This window comes from Nansenia antarctica (genome assembly GCF_963989245.1).
Source record: "Nansenia antarctica genome assembly, chromosome: 5".
In the NCBI taxonomy this organism is placed as follows: domain Eukaryota; kingdom Metazoa; phylum Chordata; class Actinopteri; order Argentiniformes; family Microstomatidae; genus Nansenia; species Nansenia antarctica.
Genome location: NC_137690.1, coordinates 59,010,465 through 59,031,334, shown reverse-complemented (window position 1 = coordinate 59,031,334; position 20,870 = coordinate 59,010,465). Strand labels below are relative to the sequence as shown.

General features: G+C 43.3%; 1 protein-coding gene across 1 annotated transcript in view; it reads left to right on the top strand.

Annotated features, from left to right (window-relative positions):
• csmd2 (CUB and Sushi multiple domains 2) overlaps positions 1–20,870 on the top strand; it is a gene marked incomplete at both ends in the record, with an annotated part of 261,827 nt that overhangs the window by 101,735 nt on the left and 139,222 nt on the right. The window contains 3 exons of the mRNA XM_080530688.1: positions 16,583–16,695; positions 18,481–18,558; positions 20,728–20,815. Coding sequence (XP_080386814.1) covers positions 16,583–16,695; positions 18,481–18,558; positions 20,728–20,815 — 279 coding nt within the window. The remainder of the gene's footprint in view (positions 1–16,582; positions 16,696–18,480; positions 18,559–20,727; positions 20,816–20,870) is intronic.

Genomic DNA, 20,870 nt, shown 5'->3' with positions numbered 1-20,870 from the left:
AGAAAGAGAGAGATCAAAGGGAGAGATGGAGAAAAATAGGAAATGCAGATGTCATTAGAGAACCACGTTACCAAGAATGCCAGACAGACGGCCGACCGACATAGAAACAGAAACTAGGGCGTCTTCCTTTATTTTTCGGTGTCTTTCGCTTCTTCCTTCGTTCCTTTGAATAGATGCACAATGGAGGAGCTAAGGCTCGAGTCTGTGGTTAATGAACAACACAGACAAGTAGCTCTTGAGAAAAAAAAGAAGAGGGGAAAGAGCGATAGGCATGGAGAGAGCAATGGAGTGAGAGGCAGAGAAATAGGAGAAGTGATGGCCATGTTCTGGCAGCTCTTGATAAGCTGACTCACTCTCTACGTGCTCAGAAAGCTGTACATCCCTCTCTCCCTCTGTCTCTCCCTCCATCAAACCTCTCATCTACCTCCCTTTCTCTCTCTCTCTCACCCACTCATCAAACTTACATTTGTTTTTCGCCCTCTCACTGGGAAAACTGGGAGAATGAGCTATGGGAGATAGAAAGGCGTGAAGAGAGAGAGAGAGAGAGAGAGAGAGAGAGAGAGAGAGAGAGAGAGAGAGAGAGAGAGAGAGGAAAAGAGAACAAGGGAGAGGCAGGGACAGAAGGAGAGATATAGAGTTAGAGAGAGAGAGAGAGAGAGAGAGAGAGAGAGAGAGAGAGAGAGAGAGAGAGAGAGAGAGAGAGAGAGAGAGAGGGGGGGGGGGGGGTGGCAATAGGACAGAAAAGCACAAATGAGATGAAGAGAGGGTGACAGAGACACCAGATGTCCATCTGCTGGTCATCCTCCGCTCTCCTCCTGAGCATGTGATATGCCTATTAGTGCATACAGCAGACAGCCAACTGTCTGTCCTGACGCTCAGGATTCTGGGGCCAGCGTGTCCATCCAATCCACGTCAATATGACGAGTGTCATAACCACAAGGTTGGCGTGTGTGTTCGTTTTCGACCGTTGGCAAGCATGACTCCTAACACTCTGCGAAGAAAGTGTTTAGATAGATAGATAGATAGAAGTGTAGATCTGTTGTCATGCAATGGAGATGATTTCATGGTGTTCATTGCCTTTGGCCAGTGTGAGATGAGAGGTGGATGGGGATGTCATTTGTGTCATATTTCTATGTGATTAACGGAATTGTGCAGAAACACACACACACACACACACACACACACACACACACACACACACACACACACACACACACACACACTGATGAGAAGAGATAGCACAGCTGTAAACTTTAAATCCACATTAAACCATTATAGTGTGCAAGGACCCACTTTTGTAGAGCTTCTCACGGACACACTGACTGTTGAGTTTGACATGAGTCATGTCCACTCAATCTGGAACAGATTGGATTTCACCATTTGCATGCAGTCCAGTCGTCACAGTACATAATCAATGCCTTAAAGTAACATTTGGATTGGTCATTTGTCTTTCTGTCAAGTGTGTTGTTGATTTATCATGTTCGTATAGGTGTGCGTCACAGCTCTTGGTTTAAAATATACACACTGACCTTCTCAAATGCTTTTTTTCCCAGAGGGTCCCAATGAATGGTATACATTTGCATAGTGGATAGTGGTGTGGCCATTATGTATGTATATGGGATGGCCATTTGGGGGGAAACATTACCTTACAACAGTGATGAATGATATGGAATGCATTAACTTCCAACCAGTTAAACTCTGGGGAGTTACCTTTTTTGTTCAGTGATTCTTTTCAATCATTCGCTAAACTGGGAACCCGTCTTTAGTAGTTTGTGAACCATGGTTTTAAATGAATGTGTCGGTTCATCTAAGTTGAGAGAGAGAGAGAGAGAGAGAGAGAGAGAGAGAGAGAGAGAGACTACATACCAGTTATTATGTCTGTTTACTGGATGAATAGGTCACAGGGACGCAGTGTGAGTTTTCTCTTACAGTCACTTTGAAGTGTTAAGCCAGTGCACAACAGGTGCAAGTCCAAGCGCAAGTGTACTTGCAATTAATGGCGGCAGTCTCTGGTGAAACTACCTCAACGCTCAAGTGCTGTCTTGTGGGTGCAGAGTGGTAATAGTTCATGACAATGCGCAGGTGAAGTGCCATCAGGTGCGCTGAAAAATGCTGGCCTTAAAAATAGCACCGATATTTCAGAGACAACCGCAAGGCCTCCCCTGGTGTTCTTGCTAAGGCTCGTTTTTACACTGTAAAAATATAGCCATTAGTCAATTTTTTCAAGTTTGTTTTGAGTTGTTGTCTTTGTTGCACTGTTGCTGCACTTGGAGGCTTTATTTCCAAAAGGGAATATACAGTTTCTCTTCATTGACTTGCTGTACAGTGTTGCATGATGGACTCCTTATTCTGACATTCTGTACTCTGTTGCTGTCGGACGATTGATTTATATTGATCAAGGTCTAGTGTTTAATCATCAGAGAGACTAAATTATGTGTTTGGAATTCATTGCTGTTTTATAACTTTTGATGCACACTTGACGTCTGTTGCACTTGGCTATAGCTATGGTGCAGGAGATGGAAAGTAGCAATGTCATTGAAGGTCTCAATCAGGATCAATGCAACATTTCAATTTGTTGGGCTGAGCCTTCGGTCACAAGACATTTGTATGCTCTGATGAAGGTCTTGCGACCCTAGCTTAGCCCAATAAATTAACATTGCATTGATCCTGAGTGTGCCAAGAGACTCTTTTATCAACTCGCTAACAGTCAATGCCTTGGAAGTCGGCAAATATATCACAAACAACATTAGACAGGGGACAAAAACTAGCAAATGAATAAAACAAGGAAGATGAAAATATTGATCTATGATTTTAAGGTCCCATATTACGAAAAAACACACTTCTTCAGCACTTGGGTCTCTGATGACCGTACTAACACAGCAACTGTGAAATAAACATCCAGTCTTTTGTGGGTTGCATATTTCTGAAAACATTCAGATTGACTGCCAACACCTACGCAGATGGACACAGCTGTCGGGTGCTGTGTTGAACATTTCCCCTGCCATGCATTCGTACAATTGAAGGTAAACGCTGATAATTTCCATTTAAATGGTTTTGGATTCCTTGTTCTGTAGGTTACACTGGAATATTTGTTTTTTAACCTTTAGTTTTTTCGCCACACTGCCACACAGCGAATCCACTGAAAACTGCTGATGGTTTCCCGACCACGTGTATTCGCATGTCACTTTCGAATGCAAGGACCGATCGTTACCATTCAAAAGGTTTTGGATTCCAGGTTTTGTGGGGAACACTGGGATTTTTGTTTTTTTATTTGATTCCCCCGGGAACTGTGTGTTTCCTCGCTGCACTGCCACACAACGAACCACAGGTGATGATTTCCTGACCTGTGAAACAGCCGGTCCAGAAAAGGACTGCGTTTAGTGGCATGCTAGAATTAAAATCTAAGTGGTATTTTCAGCAAAAAACTTCAGTGACATGTTTTGGGGACCTACATTAACTTGTGGAAAATAGCATAATATGTGTCCTTTCAAATAATTATACATGGACATGATACATTGGTAATGATCAAGGAAAGAGATCACATGATGAAGAACATTGGGGTAGTGGTGGTCTAGTGGATAGTGAGTTGGACTTGTGATCGGAAGGTTGTGAGTTCAAATCCCGCCTGAAACCACACCACTACTAGTGTGCCCTTGAGTAAGGCACTTAGCCCTCAGTTACTCCAGGGGGAATGTCCCTGTAATTCGTAATTGTAAATCGCTTTGGATTAAAAGCGTCTGCTAAATGGCAAAATTATAAATTAAAATTAAAATTAACATTCCATGAAGAGCGCTGGTCCAAACGAAGCCCTTTTTAAAGTCTGGTGTTGAAATATTTTCTTTGTTTGAAACATTTTCTTTGTTCACAATGATATGCACATACATATTTGCTGTTATTAGACAATGTAGCATATGTGACATGGTCTGGTGAAAAGGTCCGCATGTCGGCAATTCTCAAGTCGCGCAAATTACTTTTTAAAACTTTTTTTTATATTACGAAAGTTTAAGTGTTGAGGTGCCCACACAATACAGTATAACAACCAACAGTTTTAGGATAACTAAATACATCATCATAGTGATGTTCCTTTTTAGCTACTAGCTACTAGCAATTGTTTTGCGTGTTTTGATTCAGAGCCAAACCTGAATAGACAATCTACCTCTCATTGCAACATGCTACAATATGAGCTTTAAGCATGCATATTTTCTGCTCTTTTTTGTTTTGCTGGAATGAATTACTGTTACAAATTACATGATTTGTCAAGGCTTCATAAAATATGTCTCACCTTGAGTGTCCTTTGTTGCCTGAAAATGGACATAAAAGCCATAAAACCTCAAGATTTAGAATAGCCAGAGGTTCAAAAGACAAATCCCTTGACATACGATAGATACTGTGTTTGCGTGAAATTATACATATGCAGTTACATATGTAAATAGCTGTATCTGTTGGAACAGGAACTAATGTTGTGAGGCAGTCTCCTTGAGCTTGAGCATTTTAGGAGATAGTGATGGTAAGCTGTATACATACATGCACCCACGCACACACGCTTGGCGCCCACACACACACACACACACACACACACACACACGCACACACACACACACACACAAACATAAATGTATTTATGAGAGGAGCTTACAAACTTACACACATACATGCAGATCCCCTACCTGCCCTTCACCCCTTTCTCCTGCCTCTGCCCTTCACTCATCAACAACTACATTTAGACCTGACAGTGTAATGGTCAATCTTTCCATCCCGTCCCCTCACCTACCCTCTCCTTTCCAAAAGAGAGATGATGCGTTGTTGTAATCGGCCTCTGGTTATTATTGAGTTTTGTTTATAGTTGTCCTTTATGGATCCACAGAGAGAGCTCAATTACTGGGCTGTGTCCAGGAGTAACCTTGGAAACTCATTTGTTCTTTCTCCTTTTAACTACAAATCCGATACCATAGAGGATTACACGAGGGCCTGATAGAGGAATTATGCGTGTACGGTGGTGTAATGGGTGAGTGTATGCACTTGTTCTCTCAACGGGAGTTTGAACGCTTATGAACAGTATTTCACCGCCCATCCCTCTGAATGGAATGGCAATTCGAGAGAGAGAAAGAGGGAGACAGAGAGAGAGAGAGATAGTGAGAGAGAGAACTGAAAGAGAGCTAGAGAGTCAACATATCAACTGTTTGTGTTGAGTTTAACAAAATCTCTCTGTTCCATCGCTTTCGTCAATGAGCAATTTGTTATTTGTTTCTTGTGTAAAGTGCAAACATTTAATAATCAGAATCATTAGACTGTTTGTCTCATCACTGTGTAGCTTATCTATTGTCTCTCTGTTCCTTCTCATTGCCCTGCTGTAGTAAGTTTGTTTACCCCAGTCTGAGTTATGTGGTGAGAGCATACTAACATAATTTGACACTCAGGAAACTGAGTGCAAACTCTAAATGTTTACACTAGTGATGTTATCACAACAGTTGTATATATCATAATAATAACATCATACATTAATTATATGATTATTATATGAAGAGCTTACCTGATGATACCTGATGTTTACACTCCCATTGCATTGCATGACATTTTCTTTCTCATTCGAAAGTATCATACACAGCTTTTGCTTAAAACACTGCTTTGGTGCCTGATTCATTGTGCTCTAACCATCATCAGCTTGTATCCCAGTAAGCAGACACCTGTGGGCCAGATTTGGTCTTGTGGTGGCACATATGGCTGGTGCCGGAAACAGCAAGTATAATATGGGCCATATCTGGTCCGAATGTGGGGGCCCAGCCATGGTGAGAATTGGCAAATGGCTGTGGGCCAGCTCTGGTATGAGGAATGTGGCCCTGATACCTTCATCCCAGTCAGCAGACAATTGTAGACCAAATCTAGTCTTGTGGCACATGTGGCTGAGTGCCAGAAACGGCAAGTATTAAATGGGCCAGACCTGGTCCAAATGTGGTGGGCCAGCCCTGGATGGGGTCCCAGAGACAATGAGAGGTAGGGGGCTTGTTTGTGAGCCCCCTGCCAAGATAATATCATATTATGTGTGTGTGTGTGTGTTGTGGTGACCACCACGTATGGGCTCGCTCTCTCCGTCCTGCCGGGTATAATAATGCATTACATTGGCTGACTAATGTAATATTTGAATAGCAAATATAATAGAATAGCCACCCCACAGATATGTCTGTAATCTGAAAAATCGACAAGTTGATTATCATTATTAAATAATAATAGTAGGCTAATACATATATGCAATGCTGTCACTCCCCATCCCATTATGTTATTATAATTATGAGCTTCATAGTGCTGTTTGAAACTTCATAGTGATAAAGAAAAAGAGAGGAAAAAGACCTTGCACTTTTGCTATATATAGTAATGCTATAATATATAATATAGCAGTTATCTGACTGTGCCTAATCTGTGGATTATTATTTACAATTAGTGGTCTCCTGAGAGGAGCGAGTCATTTTTCTTTAAAAAAAAATGTTATGCTATAAATAGCCTACACTTGACGAACTAGTGCTGTGATATTATTGATCGTCTTAGAAACATCGGGTTTCCCCAGCTCCACCACGTCCGAACAGAAAGGCATAGCGAAACCTCAGTACAACCTTACATTTTGGAGTTCTGGGAGGTGCGGGGGGATGGTTTGAAGGGCTTGCTGGATACATTGGCACGCCTTTGTTTGTTGATTGGAAACGATAAAAAAACGATCATCAAGAATAAGATGACCCTCCCCCATCAACCATTACAATCAAGTGATTGTAACCTAGTTCTTCTTACTTACACGTTTATTTGTCAAATACATGCTCTGCGTGTTTCTATCCATGATGATCATTTCTGTGTTTCTGTGAATTAATATAGCCTATTGCATAATTGAATTATCTCTCTTTCTGTGAAATTGTCTCAGGCACATTCCAAAGTCACATCCCAACTGAGCCAAGTGTGTTTAGAGAAACACAAACCATTTGGGGAAATCTACTCCTGTCATCTGGTTTAGAAGAGTTTGACTGTGGAACATTGACAGACTCATCAAAACCAGATGAGATGAGACACATGAAAACCATCTGAAGAAATGTAGACATGTCTCATTTGGTTTTCATGAGCCTGTCAGTGTGGCCAGCAGAAACAAAACCAAAAAAAACTGCCTGACCAGAACTGAGCCAATCAACTTGAGATGTTGATCTAGATTCCATCCATCCAACCATCTGTGTCCCAGACTAAGGCGTTTACAAATTACTGGACTGCTACGTCAACATCTATACATATTTAATCCTAAACAAGTTGGATAAGAATGCAAACTGGTAGCACATCATGATTAGACCTGAGTCTATATTTTGTGTGGAAAGTGTGTTGAGTCTCTGTACTGTCACTACTGCCCTCCAAGTACTGTTTGCCTTCTCTTAAATTATAAGTTTGTGACATGTAATGTTATGATCAGATGGATCCTTATTTAGAAAGCAATGTTTGAGCCAGGAGAAATGTGTGGCAGAACTAGGCAACTCTAGGCTAATATTTCCAACATTGTATAAAGCATGATACCAGAGTTTCCCACTTAGAGAGTATCAGAACCAATCAATACGAAGCTCCATACACATTAATTGTGTTCATTTCAACTACATTTTAAATAAGGTTCTGAATTTCCAACTTGTCATGAATGCATCATTATCCATGGTATGGATTTGTTTAAAGTACTAATGCTAACATCAGCTGATTTCAGGCCCCATTAATTAACAAAGACGTGTGCTAGGGACATTCGACCAAGTTTTAAACTCCACAAGCAAATCTACTCAAATTGCATCGATTGACATACTTGGTCGGTCCGGAGAACAAAAGTTGTACTTGGGCTACATCCGGATGCCGGTAGAAAACAAACATGGGCCAGTTCTAGGCCCTAATTTCTCTGCTGACTGGGTACTTGACCAATCAAGCATCAGACTTGGATAATCTGGTCATTTCCGTGTGCCCGACTGTATTTGTCTGTCGCTGAGTTTACATCTAGGTGTTTGCTTTGGCAGCTGACACGAGTCAGTTCACAAGCAAGATCACTGAACCCTAGTTCACAGAACTGGCTGCATCGAGTATAAACTCTCACATGTATATGATGATAATATCATATAATGAGTGTCAGGGGAAGCACATAGCCCTGAGATTTGTCAGCTTTTAAATGATATACTCCTAATAAAGAACACTTTGATTTTGATGTACATGTACGTATATACGGTATGCACTGTGTATATCCTCATCTTTTGAACATGAAATAAAACAGAATAACAAATGAGACAATGTAGTTTGTATTCAAGTTCCTTGACTTCAGTCAACATCAGAAGAACATTTCATTGTACTCTCTGTCTTTGAAATGAAGAAATGATTGGAACAAGACTGACAGTTTTTTCAACCACATAATGTGCCAGTGTCCACGCTTCTAATAGACTGTATGTTTCTTGTTATTTGTGCATTCCAGTATGTAAGCAGTAGGGGAGCCAGGTGGAGGTAGACATCAGAGGACAGGCTCATTGTAATACATTGACTGGAATAATACATTGTATTATAGTTGTTCTCAATTGCTTCCACACATTTTCTGAAAGCATGGCTCATTTACTCATAACTCTAAACACAAATCCCCAAACTCCCACACAAAACCCCCCAAATCTCAAATCTCGAAAGCTACATTCAGAATAATGTTCTGAAATACTGTCTACATCTCAGCAAACACAGTTGGATTTGTAAAACGTTCTTCATACAGAACAAACAATAGAAAAGAAGAAAAGAAAAGCCTTCTGTATGGAAAGAAAAAAGAAAATGCTTCAACAGCTATATCACCTATGCTTCCTCCATTGCTTGTTGGAGGAGTATGTGCTCATGGAGCATACATTCATATACCTTCCAACGCCAAGCTGAAAAAACCTCCTCCATAGGGTTGAGAAATAAAGAATATGGTGGCATATGAAGAACAGAGAAACCTGGGTGGTTAATGAACCAGTTGCGGACCAGAGCCAGCCTATGGAAACTTACATCGTCCAGATGGCAACGTACCTGGGCTGCTCTGGGCCATCCATCTGCTCGGCTGGGGTTAGGATATTGTGTATTGTGTCCAGGAAAGTGATGAGATGGGCACTATTGTAGGGGCCAAGGGTTGAATGGTGATCGACGACACCGTGGTGATTTATAGTGGCGCACATGGTGATATTCCTCCCTCGCTGGCTAGGAACCTCAACAATGGCACGCTGGCCGATGGTGTTCCTTCCCCGTTGCCGCCTTTTTGCGAGGTTGAAACCCACTTCATCAACGTGGACAACCAAAGTTGCCCGAATCTCATCATTACTCTCCTAGGTTGTAGTCTAGTATTTTTAACCAGACCCTGTCACATATTATTGTCTGTGAGGGGAGAAAATTAGTTTGTGGGAAGAAGAAGAAAGAAATCCCTCATAAGATGTAACACAGTTGTCTGATGGAGCCAACAGGGTTGGGATTAATAATGCATGGAGACCGAGAAGAGAATAGACATTTTGACTCTTCTAGAGCCATGGCCTCAGTGGCTCTGCCAGGAGTGTATCGGCTCCCTAGAGTATCTCATGGTTCCCCTCAAGATTTCACTATATCTTTGCCTCGGCCATCTTGACTCATTGAGGGTTTGGTTTGTTGTTGGGAATCTTTTTTCTTCTTCTAAATACATACACACAAACAGGTCGTATGAATGGAATTCTATTGAGACTACAGGGTTTGTCTTTTCTGTCACCCAACAGCCATCACAAGATAGCGTTCCACCTTTATTGCCAACATTCTAGAAACAGCTGCAAACCCGTCAAGATAAACAAAATAAAAGTAATCAAATGATGAGACAAGAACATCCTAAATCAAACATAGATAGCTATGACTGTACTGTAGTATAACAGTGTTTGCTTGCCGCGTCACATCAGTGTACTGTAAAGGACAACTGTGCATTTCCATTGCACACGATAAGAATCAAGATCTAGATAAACACAAGAATCACAAAGGCTCTGCAAAGGCTCAACCACTCATATACTCATTGTTGTATTATTATTTTTTTTATTTCTTAGCATAGAATATCATACTTGGTTCCACTTCTGGGGCACAAGGACTTGAATGCCTGAATCAATGCACTCTACTGTCGGAGTAAGTGTTTGTCTTCATCACATGTGAAGGTCACAGCGCAGACCTCAGTCCCAGTCTCAGCCCTCTTATTCCGCAGCCCTGGACTCAAGGGTCATCAGCATTGATTAGTTTTGTCACTGCTAGCGAGGAATCAAGTGCTTTCAGAGCAACCCCTCTGTGTCCTGTGTGTCTTGTGTGTGCTGTGTGTGCTGTGTGTGCTGCGCTGTGTGTGCTGCGCTGTGTTTGTGTGTGTGTGTGTGTGTGTGTGTGTGTGCGTGCGTGCATGTGTGCATGTACGTGTGTGTGCGTGTGCGTGTGCGTGTGCATGTGCATGCTGGTGTGTAAAGCAATCTTACTGGGCTGGGTTGTGGTACGATTGACAGAGAATCATTAAAATGTTAAAAGTTTGGGCTCTAAAGTCACCCTGACCCCTGGTCTGCTGTAAGCAGCAGGGCCTGCATACTGAGCAGAGCTCTGATTGATCTGCCTAAGTAGCTGCAATTAACAGAGCTGCTCTGAGCCAGGACTGCCCCTCTACACACACACACACGCGCACACACACACACACACACACACACACACACACACACGCACAAAGACCCATGGCAGCACATTCCACCGCCATGAAGTGTAAGATCAAAACGAAGGCAGCCAGACATGAATGCATTGGACACTGACCCTAAAGTGTTTGATACATAACTGGGATAGGTCCCCTTTGACCCACAAACCATCAGGCCCCTGAAATGCAAACTTATGAAATTAAATGCTGAAATGATGATGAAGAGGCACCACTCCTCTCGTCAAAGGTCACTGTTTGAATTGTGTGAGGATAATGACCTTCGTTAACAGTCCTGAAAGACATTAGCAATGTAATGAATCACTCTCTCTATTCAGCGCCTCCATTTTCTTTCTCCCCCATGTTATGTTAATCTATGGCTGGTGTGGTCTGAGGCTCTATTCTTTTGTCCGGCTCTTTATTAACAAATGGTGTGTGGGCCTCGAACCTACACTAACGCCTGGGCGACACCGGATACCTCTACCTCAGCAGCGCTCGTGCGCGTAAATTTGCCGCCCATGTTAACAGGTTAGAGCAGACACACAGTGTGAGATGCGTGGCCCAAGCGGGCTGCTCTAACCTGTTAACATGGTTGCCGAAATGAAACGCACACGCGCTGCTGAGGTAGAGGTATCTGGTGTGGCCCACTCCTAACTTGACCTATGACTTGAATCTCAAGACCCATGCGTCATCGACAGTACATACATTGGCATGGTATGAATCCACTAAGACCACCATTAGAAAACACCTTGGTGTCTACTGTCTACTATAAGTCGACACAATGACGAAATGTGCTGTGTTTAAAAATCTCTCTAGCTGCAAACATCCAACATAGTTGAAGTCCCTAAGCTGGCACACCGTGTGCCCCCAGGCTAGTGTCTGCCCTCGCTTCACACTCTAATGCCCAGAATATTTCTAGATGGCCATGGAAGTCCAGCTCAGAGGCACTTTGGGACCAGTACAGGAACTGATTACCGCAGCACTCCGGAGCCTTGTCCTGAGACAACCTAATACAGAGTGAGAAAATTGAAGTATTGAACTGGCCAAACCACCCTTTAAGAGCGCTTCACCAATCCGTGGGGACTCTTTTCTCTGAGCTATGACTTTCAGACCTCCTTTCTTGAAAAGAAAGGAAGAAAAGAAAGAGTGAGTGGGAGAAAAGGGTGACTTTGGGGTTGAAGGGATCTTTATAGCACTCTTTGCTTCTCTGATTCCATATTTATGAGTGGGCTAAACATTAATGACATATTCAGCAGCCCCCTCCTCTTCCACAGAGCTTATCAGATCCCGGCTCCATTCTCTAGGCTGATGGCTGAATGTTAATGGGAGATGATCCGGGCACAAATTGCCCTTTAACTCAAAGGGACATTTCATTTGTCCGATCATGAGGAGGGAGATAGGCACAGTATAATGGGAAGAAGTGATACACCTTGGAGTGTGTGAGTGAGAATGTGTGTGTGCGTGTGTGTGCGAGCGTGCGTGCGTGCATGTGTGCATATGTGTGTGCGTGCGTCTGTGCGTGTGTGCGCGCGTGCGTAAATGTGTCTGCGTTCTATATGTCTTAGAAGTGCGTGATTGAAATTCACAATATAAGGTGTTGGGCTTATACTCTAATAAGTGTAAGTCACTTATACTCTAGTAAGTGTAAGTCACTTATACTCTAGTAAGTGTAAGTCACTTATACTCTCATAAGTGTAAGTCAGTTATACTCTAGTAAGTGTAAGTCACTTATACTCTAGTAAGTGTAAGTCACTTATACTCTAGTAAGTGTAAGTCACTTATACTCTAATAAGTGTAAGTCAGTTATACTCTAGTAAGTGTAAGTCACTTATACTCTAGTAAGTGTAAGTCACTTATACTCTAGTAAGTGTAAGTCACTTATACTCTAATAAGTGTAAGTCAGTTATACTCTAGTAAGTGTAAGTCACTTATACTCTAGTAAGTGTAAGTCACTTATACTCTAATAAGTGTAAGTCAGTTATACTCTAGTAAGTGTAAGTCACTTATACTCTAGTAAGTGTAAGTCACTTATACTCTAGTAAGTGTAAGTCACTTATACTCTAGTAAGTGTAAGTCTCGTGTTCCATTTCCCGCACTCCATGTTTCCCCTTTCATGTCCACCACTCAAGACAAGCCATTACATAAATGATTTCCTTTCAGACATCATTTTTAGTACAGTGTAACAGGATGTAACAAGATGGGACTTATCACATTGATTTTCCTCTCATCTCTCTCCCCATCAAGCGTGAAGCATCTGCCAGGTTGCAATTTGCGTCATTCACTATTGCAACAAACGTTTTTGGGGAAACATTATACAGGTGAGTGATAGAGGGGTAGAGACAGAAGGCCAAACAAATCCCAAAGGGGTTATATCGTACCCTGGAACAGATTACATTTTTATTTTATTAATTTATTTATTTAACCTTTATTTAACCAGATAGGTCAGTTGAGAACCAATTCTCATTTATAATGACGATCTGGCCAATTGGCAGAACAGAGGCAAGTCTGTACACAAAACACAACACAGTATATACAATATAAAACACAACCCAATATATACAATATTAAACATGAGTGCAATACACAAGTATCAAAAACATCTGTACATCACAACACAGTATGTAAAAGACAGCAGGGACCAGGGGGAAGTTATCTTAAAAGCAGGTGCAGTGATCCGAGACAACATCTGAAAGTGAGTGTTTAAAGGTGGGTAACGCGATTAGAGTGGTGAGTTTTAGTGTCAACTGCAACGCATTCCAGTCAGTGGGGGCAGCAAACTGAAAAGAATGACGGCCAAAGGAGGTGCGGACTTTGGGGGGGACCAGAGTGATATATTTGTTGGAGCGGAGATTGCGTGTGCTGGATGAGAAGTTCAGTAGTAAGCAGAGGTAGGGTAATAGGTCAGTGTAGAAACAGACCAGAGAGCAGCAAAGTAATGTTTTACTTACATAACTTTTTTGGTATAGAGAACCACCTACAGTAAAGCCTTTCAAATGTCCTTGGAGCCCTCCAGAGAAACAAACGAAAAACGTTCAGCTTGAACCCAACTAACCCAACTGTACTGCCCCAAGCGAAGCAACCTACAGTGGGTCTGTCTGTCCCGTGCCACCATTTTGGATCTGCTGTTCTGGAGAGGGACCATGCCATGCAGTTTCACACCCTGAGATCACTCTCTGAGGCAATAAAACATCCCCTGAGGCTCACAGACTCACTTTATCTGTCCTGCGTCGGCCATCATAAATCAAGGCTAATGTCAAATGACAAGGTGCCACATCTGCACACCACTCCCATTATTCCAGCCTACCCTCGGGGCGAAGGGAAAGGGGAAAAAAAATAATAATCCAATCAGATAAATAAATAAAGAATGTTTGCGTGTAAAAAGAGGAGAAAACTAATTCCGGTAAAGGCAGACCTGGAAGTGATTGATTCGGTGTGGGACATTAATCTTGTTCCTAGCTCACTCTCTGTACCCATCCGTTATGGCGCGAATGACGGATTTCAGCCATGCATTTAAGGGCAGGAGCGAAGCCCCGGAATGCTTGATGAAGGAAAGCAGATCAGATAAACTTGGTATTTGGAGGAGACGCCAACGACGCCTGTCTGTTCGAGATCATGTGTGGTGAAGGAGCAGGGGGGTTCATCTGACTGTCAACGTGATGGCTCTCCTGTGACCCTAAACATACATCCATTAGAAAATCCATCTTCATTGCTTTGTAGACACTTCAGCCGATAGAACTCCAACTCTCATTTGGCAACATTCACATTTCCTCTTGAAGGGTACTTTAGTGAAGAACTGGTTTGCAAGCTGTAACATCCCCAATGTGTCTGCATGTGAGTGTGCGTGTCAGGTCGTGAGTGTGCGAGACAGGGAGATTCCCTTGAAGGTCATTAGTAGCGTTCTCACGTCAACTCTATTGCCCCCTAGGCGGATGGAGCTGTTAAGCTCATCAGCTAAATGCCCTTTAATGTGGCATAGAACGGTGCTCTGTTTGCTTGGTGCATTAACACACACACCCACGGACGGACGGACAGACAGACACACACACACACACACACACGCACACACACACACACACACACACACACACACACACACACACACCTCTCCCCAGCACCCCACCGGCTCCCACTCCTGTGGTGCTGACAGGCTAGTTGAGGAGCTCTTTACTCTGGCTAGGAAATAGGGGTCAGGTAGGCCGGCAGCGGTTGTTAGAGGTATCTGGGCTACAGGTAATACCATTGATTTAGGGATTTACACGATGGCCTGGTGCTGAAAGCAGCAGACGACAGACAAGGCGGGTCTCACCGGTGACACATTTTCTCCCTTTTTCCTCCCTCCTACATTTTCTCTGTTGTCTTTTAGAGGAGCGGTTAAAGGGATGGTTCAGGATTATTTCTTTTTAAACCATATCTACTTATTCAACATATCAGCAGTGCTGTCGATCAGTGAGTACTATCAATTTGGAACCTGTCTGTCTGTGTTGTCATTCATGTGGAGGGCCTTCACCAGATTGCTACTTTGAGTTCACAATGCTACTTTGAGTTCAAGGGGCTACACATTCAGGCTGTCCAAAAAGCACCCAATTAGTCACAAGAGACATGTGTTCAGTCAAAGTGGCTAATGAGGAAAATGCTGTTGAAGGTACTCCATATGAATGACAGGGTAGACAGGTTCCCATAATTATAGTACCCATTGATCGACAACACTGCTGGTAAGTAGAATACATAGATATGGTTCAAAAATCCAGAGCCATCCCTTTAAGATGAGCCAAATCACTGACATGTCGGGGCTATCACTAATACCTCCTCATCTCTCTCTCTCTCTCTCTCTCTCTCTCTCTCTCTCTCTCTCTCTCTCTCTCTCTCCCCCCCTCTCTCTCTACCTCCACCCCTCTTGATCTGTCTACCCCCCCCCACTCTTTCCGTCTGTTTTGGTTTCAGCTTAAATGATTAGCTTTGCTACAGTTAGGCAGCATCCCCGCTGTGGGCAAGGCTCACTTTAAAACTGAAGGGCTTTGTCTTCGTCAACATAACAGCTAATTCTGCCCATCCACACAAGTGCAGACTCTGCTATATCCACAGTTTTAGTTTCACAGGGCAATCTGTACCAGCTAGATATCTCATTCAGACTCCCTTAGCGGACATATTCCTAATTCTTTGGGGGTAGATGGGAAAGCACAGTTGTATTGCACAGTTGTAATGTCAGTGGTACTGCATTCAAAATGGAGCAGATATTATGAAGCCAAAATGTGTTTCCTCCACACCCCGCCACTCCTTTCTTTTGTCTTAATGTTTCCTTCCTCACCTTTTCTGTCCTTGTTGCCATTCCATTATTTTAATGACTGCTGGGTAGAGGACTCCCGTAGTGCCGCATTTGGCAAGGGGTGATGGGTAGGAGGAGAGGTGGGGCGGACACAGTTGGAGAAAAGTAATTTACAAGTGGGGGACTGGTGTGTGTGTGTGTGTGTGTGTGTGTGTGTGTGTGTGTGTGTGTGTGTATGTGTTTGAGACTATTGAGAGGATGTTGAAGTCTCCCCGATTAACTTTAGTTTGAACAGCTTCACAAAGTGTCTGCTAAGAAAACTGCGCATTAGCATACAGATCGGGAAAGAGTGTGTCTGTGTGAGTGATCTATGGCTCAGGTTTTGTCTAACCTGCAAAAGGTACTGTTTATTCCTCGTGAATGTCATTACGTTTGCTGTGTTCATTTCATCTCTGGTACTTACTCAAATCGTTCTAGTCCGCTTAGGCTTTTGCCCTAGGCAGTTTCTGTATGGTTATATAGTTCAGAAGAAGTATTCATTTCTGGGTTCTTTGGATGCCACAATCATACCTTGTAATGTATGACCTTTCTATTATTGTACTGTACAACTGGCCTGGTGAAACTCAGAGTGTTTCTCTTGTTTATGTCTGCAGGTTCACAGGTGCTAACCTGCCCTCCCCCATCATCAGCAGTAAGAACTGGCTCAGGCTCCACTTCACCAGCGATGGAAACCACAAGTTGAGAGGCTTCAGTGCCCAGTACCAAGGTAAGAGAGAGACAGAGCATGAAGCTCAGATATGACGTGGTATAATACATCAATCTGTCCCTATATGGCATTGACATTGTGATTGTTGTCTATCATCATCATCATCATCATCCTCATCATCCTCATCATCCTCATCAGTGGGCCCACACACACACACACACACACACACATGTGTTGAAACCCTTCCACCCAGACTATTACAATCACAAACTCAACCCTTGCACGCTATAGTCCCCAGTCTCATCACTCTCCGGGGAGCAAAGTTCACAGCTCAAAACGGATGAGCGGGGAAAAAGGATTAGACTGTCCTGTTTGCCAAAACCCAATCTCGGGAAATCTCACCTCTGCTTATCCACTCACAGATCTGAATGAGAGATGGAGAGAGAGAGAGAGAGAGAGAGAGAGAGAGAGAGAGAGAGAGAGAGAGAGAGAGAGAGAGAGAGAGAGAGAGAGAGAGAGATGGGAGAAAGACAGAGCAAGATAGGATTACAGGTCTTGTGTTAGATAAATAAATAATACATTTAGGAGATCAGTGAGAAGAGAGAGGAGGGCTAAGACTTTAATTAGATTAACCGTTGACTCCTTCCAGCCCCCTCCCCACCTCACCCATAATCCGCAAATGTATAATGAGAAGTGACTCTTGATATAACAAACATCTTTGCTTCTCCACTCATTTCATTTTCTCCCTCTTCCTCTCCCTTTAATTGGTCCTCCAGCATCCTCTGAATGGTACGCAAATGCATTCCCGAGCTTGATATCCTCACTAGCCTTAAGCAACCGAACAAAACATTCACATGTTAGAGAACTCTTGAATGTGTCCCCTTTACTGAGTACCCTCCCTCCGACAGGGACGTTGTTATGAATGTTTTATTATTAGCCTCAGATCTCCGGATCAGTGGACAACAAAACAAAACACAAAGTAACCCCCCTCCCCACACACACACACACACACACACACACACACACACACACACTCAAAAGAAAACAACAAAACCCCATTGTTGACGACAGCAGACGAGGTAATTACAAAGTAGCCAGTAATATGTTCCTGTGTCTGTATTTGTGAGGTGCAGCAGATCATATTGTTTTGTTATGAAAATAACATTTGCATTTAAATGTGCCTCGTGTTTTGACGAGGGACGAGTCCATTTGTATGTAAATACATTGCACATTGTGAATACTACATTTGTCTCTGTAATTATGAACACATTGCCGTGACACCACCTTTATGTCACCGTAGATATTGTTCATAGTGTCCACCATCTCTCCTCTGCTGTGAGCCACCACTTCAACATAGGCTATCGAACAGAAGTAAATAACACCTACTGTCACACACTCTATTCTCCTGCTAATAGGATGTTCAGGAGGTGAAGCAAAAACAATATGTTTCATAGACTAATATAAACCATGAAGGTCTAGTCCTCTCCGGTGCCAGATCATTTCAGTGTTGTGTGATTCATTTTACTTTCAGTGTTTGAGCCACACGACGTCTCTGGGGGCGTGTTGGCTGTTTGTCTGTTTTATTAGTATCTAAGAGCCTGTAAGGCCTTGAAGTTACAGACACAAAGCGAAGAAAGGGAGGGAGTGTGTGAGTGTGCCTTTGTGTACCTCCTTGTGTACCTGTGTGTGTGTGCGAGTGTGTGTGTGTGTGTGTGTGTGTGTGTGTGTGTGTGTGTGTGTGTGTGTGTGCGTGTGTGTGCGTGTGTGTGTCTGCGGGTGCATGTGTGTATGTGCATGCGTGTGTGTTATACTGACTGGCTTGTTTACATTGCATGTCCTTTACAGTGAAGAAGATGACAGAGCTCAAGTCCAGAGGTGTAAAGATGCTCCCCAGCAAGGACAACCACCACAAGATATCAGTGTGTAAGTGTCTCCCTTCTATACTCTCCATCTCACCATTCACAAAATGTGTGTTTGTAACCCTGAAGATCTATTTCAGACAGAATGCACCCTATAGGCCCATCTACACAGAGTATACGAAGGAAGGGTCCCATTGAGGAATGATGGCATTATGAGTGATAATCAATGCTAATATTTGCTGCGGTCACATTGCCCTTTTCCCAGTAGTAGAGACCCAAGGACACAAAGATGGCTGCCCCACAAAAGTATTTTTTGGTCATCGAACCTATTTTAAAATATGAGTGTTTGCTCAATCTGTCGGATGGCATTACATAACACTATGTCCTGCAATGTTCAGTGGAGCCGTGAAGGCTTTTTAGATTTTTCTTCTCCATCTGTTTGTGTGCAAAGGCACACAAAAGGTTCCTCCTTTCTGGAAATAGAAAGGGCGAAGGTAAAAACAGAGGGATAAAGACGTGGAGGTCTTATTGTTGGTAAATATGCAGAGGGAGTAGCGGAGGACAGAGGTAATTGCATCGGATGCCCTTTTCTCCTGGGTAGGGAGAGTCTCTCTCCGAGGCCACTGTTCATTATCCTCCAGTCCACTTGGCTTTATTTACATTTCTATCACCTCCACATCAGCGGGAGAAAATGTCACCCTGCCTGAGAAAGAGTGGGAGAGAGAGAGAGAGAGAGAGAGAGAGAGAGAGAGAGAGAGAGAGAGAGAGAGAGAGAGAGAGAGAGAGAGAGAGAGAGAGAGAGAGAGAGAGAGAGAGAGAGAGAGAGAGAGAGAGAGAGAGAGAGAGAGAGAGAGAGAGAGAGAGAGAGAGAGAGAGAGAGAGAGAGAGAGAGAGAGAGAGAGAGAGAGAGAGAGAGAGAGAGAGAGAGAGAGAGAGAGAGAGAGAGAGAGAGAGAGAGAGAGATACCTGCCTCCTGCCTGGGTTGACCCACTAGCAGGACAAGGTCCACCCTAAACATGATAATCCAACTTCAATACACTTTTCAATTTATTTTCCTCACCCACATCCTCCTCCCTTTCTCCAATTGTCTCTTCCACTCTGTCTCTACCTGTCAGAATCTAAGCCTAAGAATTGTACTGTACATTGGATGTATTAAAAGCAATTCTGATTCTGATTCTCTACCTTCTCCCTACTATCCTTACCTAGACTTTATTATTCCTCTTCTTCTTGCCCTCATCCTCCCTAGCACAAGCTTGCTATCTCTCCATCTCGACATTTCCTCTCCTTCTTCCTTATCCCCCTCCTCCTCTTCCACGTGTACAATACACACTACTCCCCCTGCTCTCTATCATTGTCCGACTCCTCCACCTCTCCCTCCCACTTTACATCAACCTTCTACCACCTCTTCCCCCTTTGCGCCCTCCTCTCCTCTCCCTCTGTCTAGGTAAGCCTACTGTTCCGTCCCCTATTCCCCTGAACAGGCCTGCCCTTCCCCCTACCCTCATCCATATTCATGGGCTGCCTGCCGCTGTGGAGTCGGGGCCAATCAGCTTGTGTCACATTGACTTTGGCCCCGTCTGTCAGCCCTTTGACCCCGCTCTGTCTGTCTGATGGCTCCATTGGGTTGGTCAGGCTCACTGACCCTGTGTCAATTCCTCGTCCTGTTGGCATATTTGAGCAGGGTGGAATTTTGTGGGTGGCCAGGAATATATCTATATTGTTTAATATAGGACTGGTAATGAGGAGGGGTAAGCAGCGGCTGCAGAGGTAGATATTTGCAGCTTTATCTGGATGTACAGATGATGTAAACGTGTGAAAACAAGCCACTTTTATTTTGTCGGGCCTAGACATGGGGGAATGCTAAGGCAAGCACTATGTTTGATGTAATATTGAGGTCTGGAAACCACTGGGAGACTGATTGATGTGTGTCTGTCAATCGTGTTTTCCCTGAAGCGCTCTCCAGTCTGGGCCGTCAAGATTTAACTCAGTGTGTCAGGATCACTGTCAGAAATGGCATGTTTGAATTAAAAAACACTTTTGAAGCAAATGTAAATGCAAATGTGGCCTAGAAAAACCTGTATTTCCTAACTGTAACTTATGTCTCTCTCTCTCTCTCTCTCTCTCTCTCTCTCTCTCTCTCTCTCTCTCTCTCTCTCTCTCTCTCTCTCACCTCTCTCTCTCTCACTCTCTCTCTCTCTCTCTCTCTCTCTCACACACACACACACTTACACAGTGTCACAGATGGGCGTGGCTCAGGGACATAACATGTGTCCAGATCCCGGGATTCCGGACAGAGGGAAAAGAAAAGGTTCTGACTTCAGGTAAGAAGACAGAGGGAAATATAATAAATGAACACAAGATTAAGGGCGCTGATAA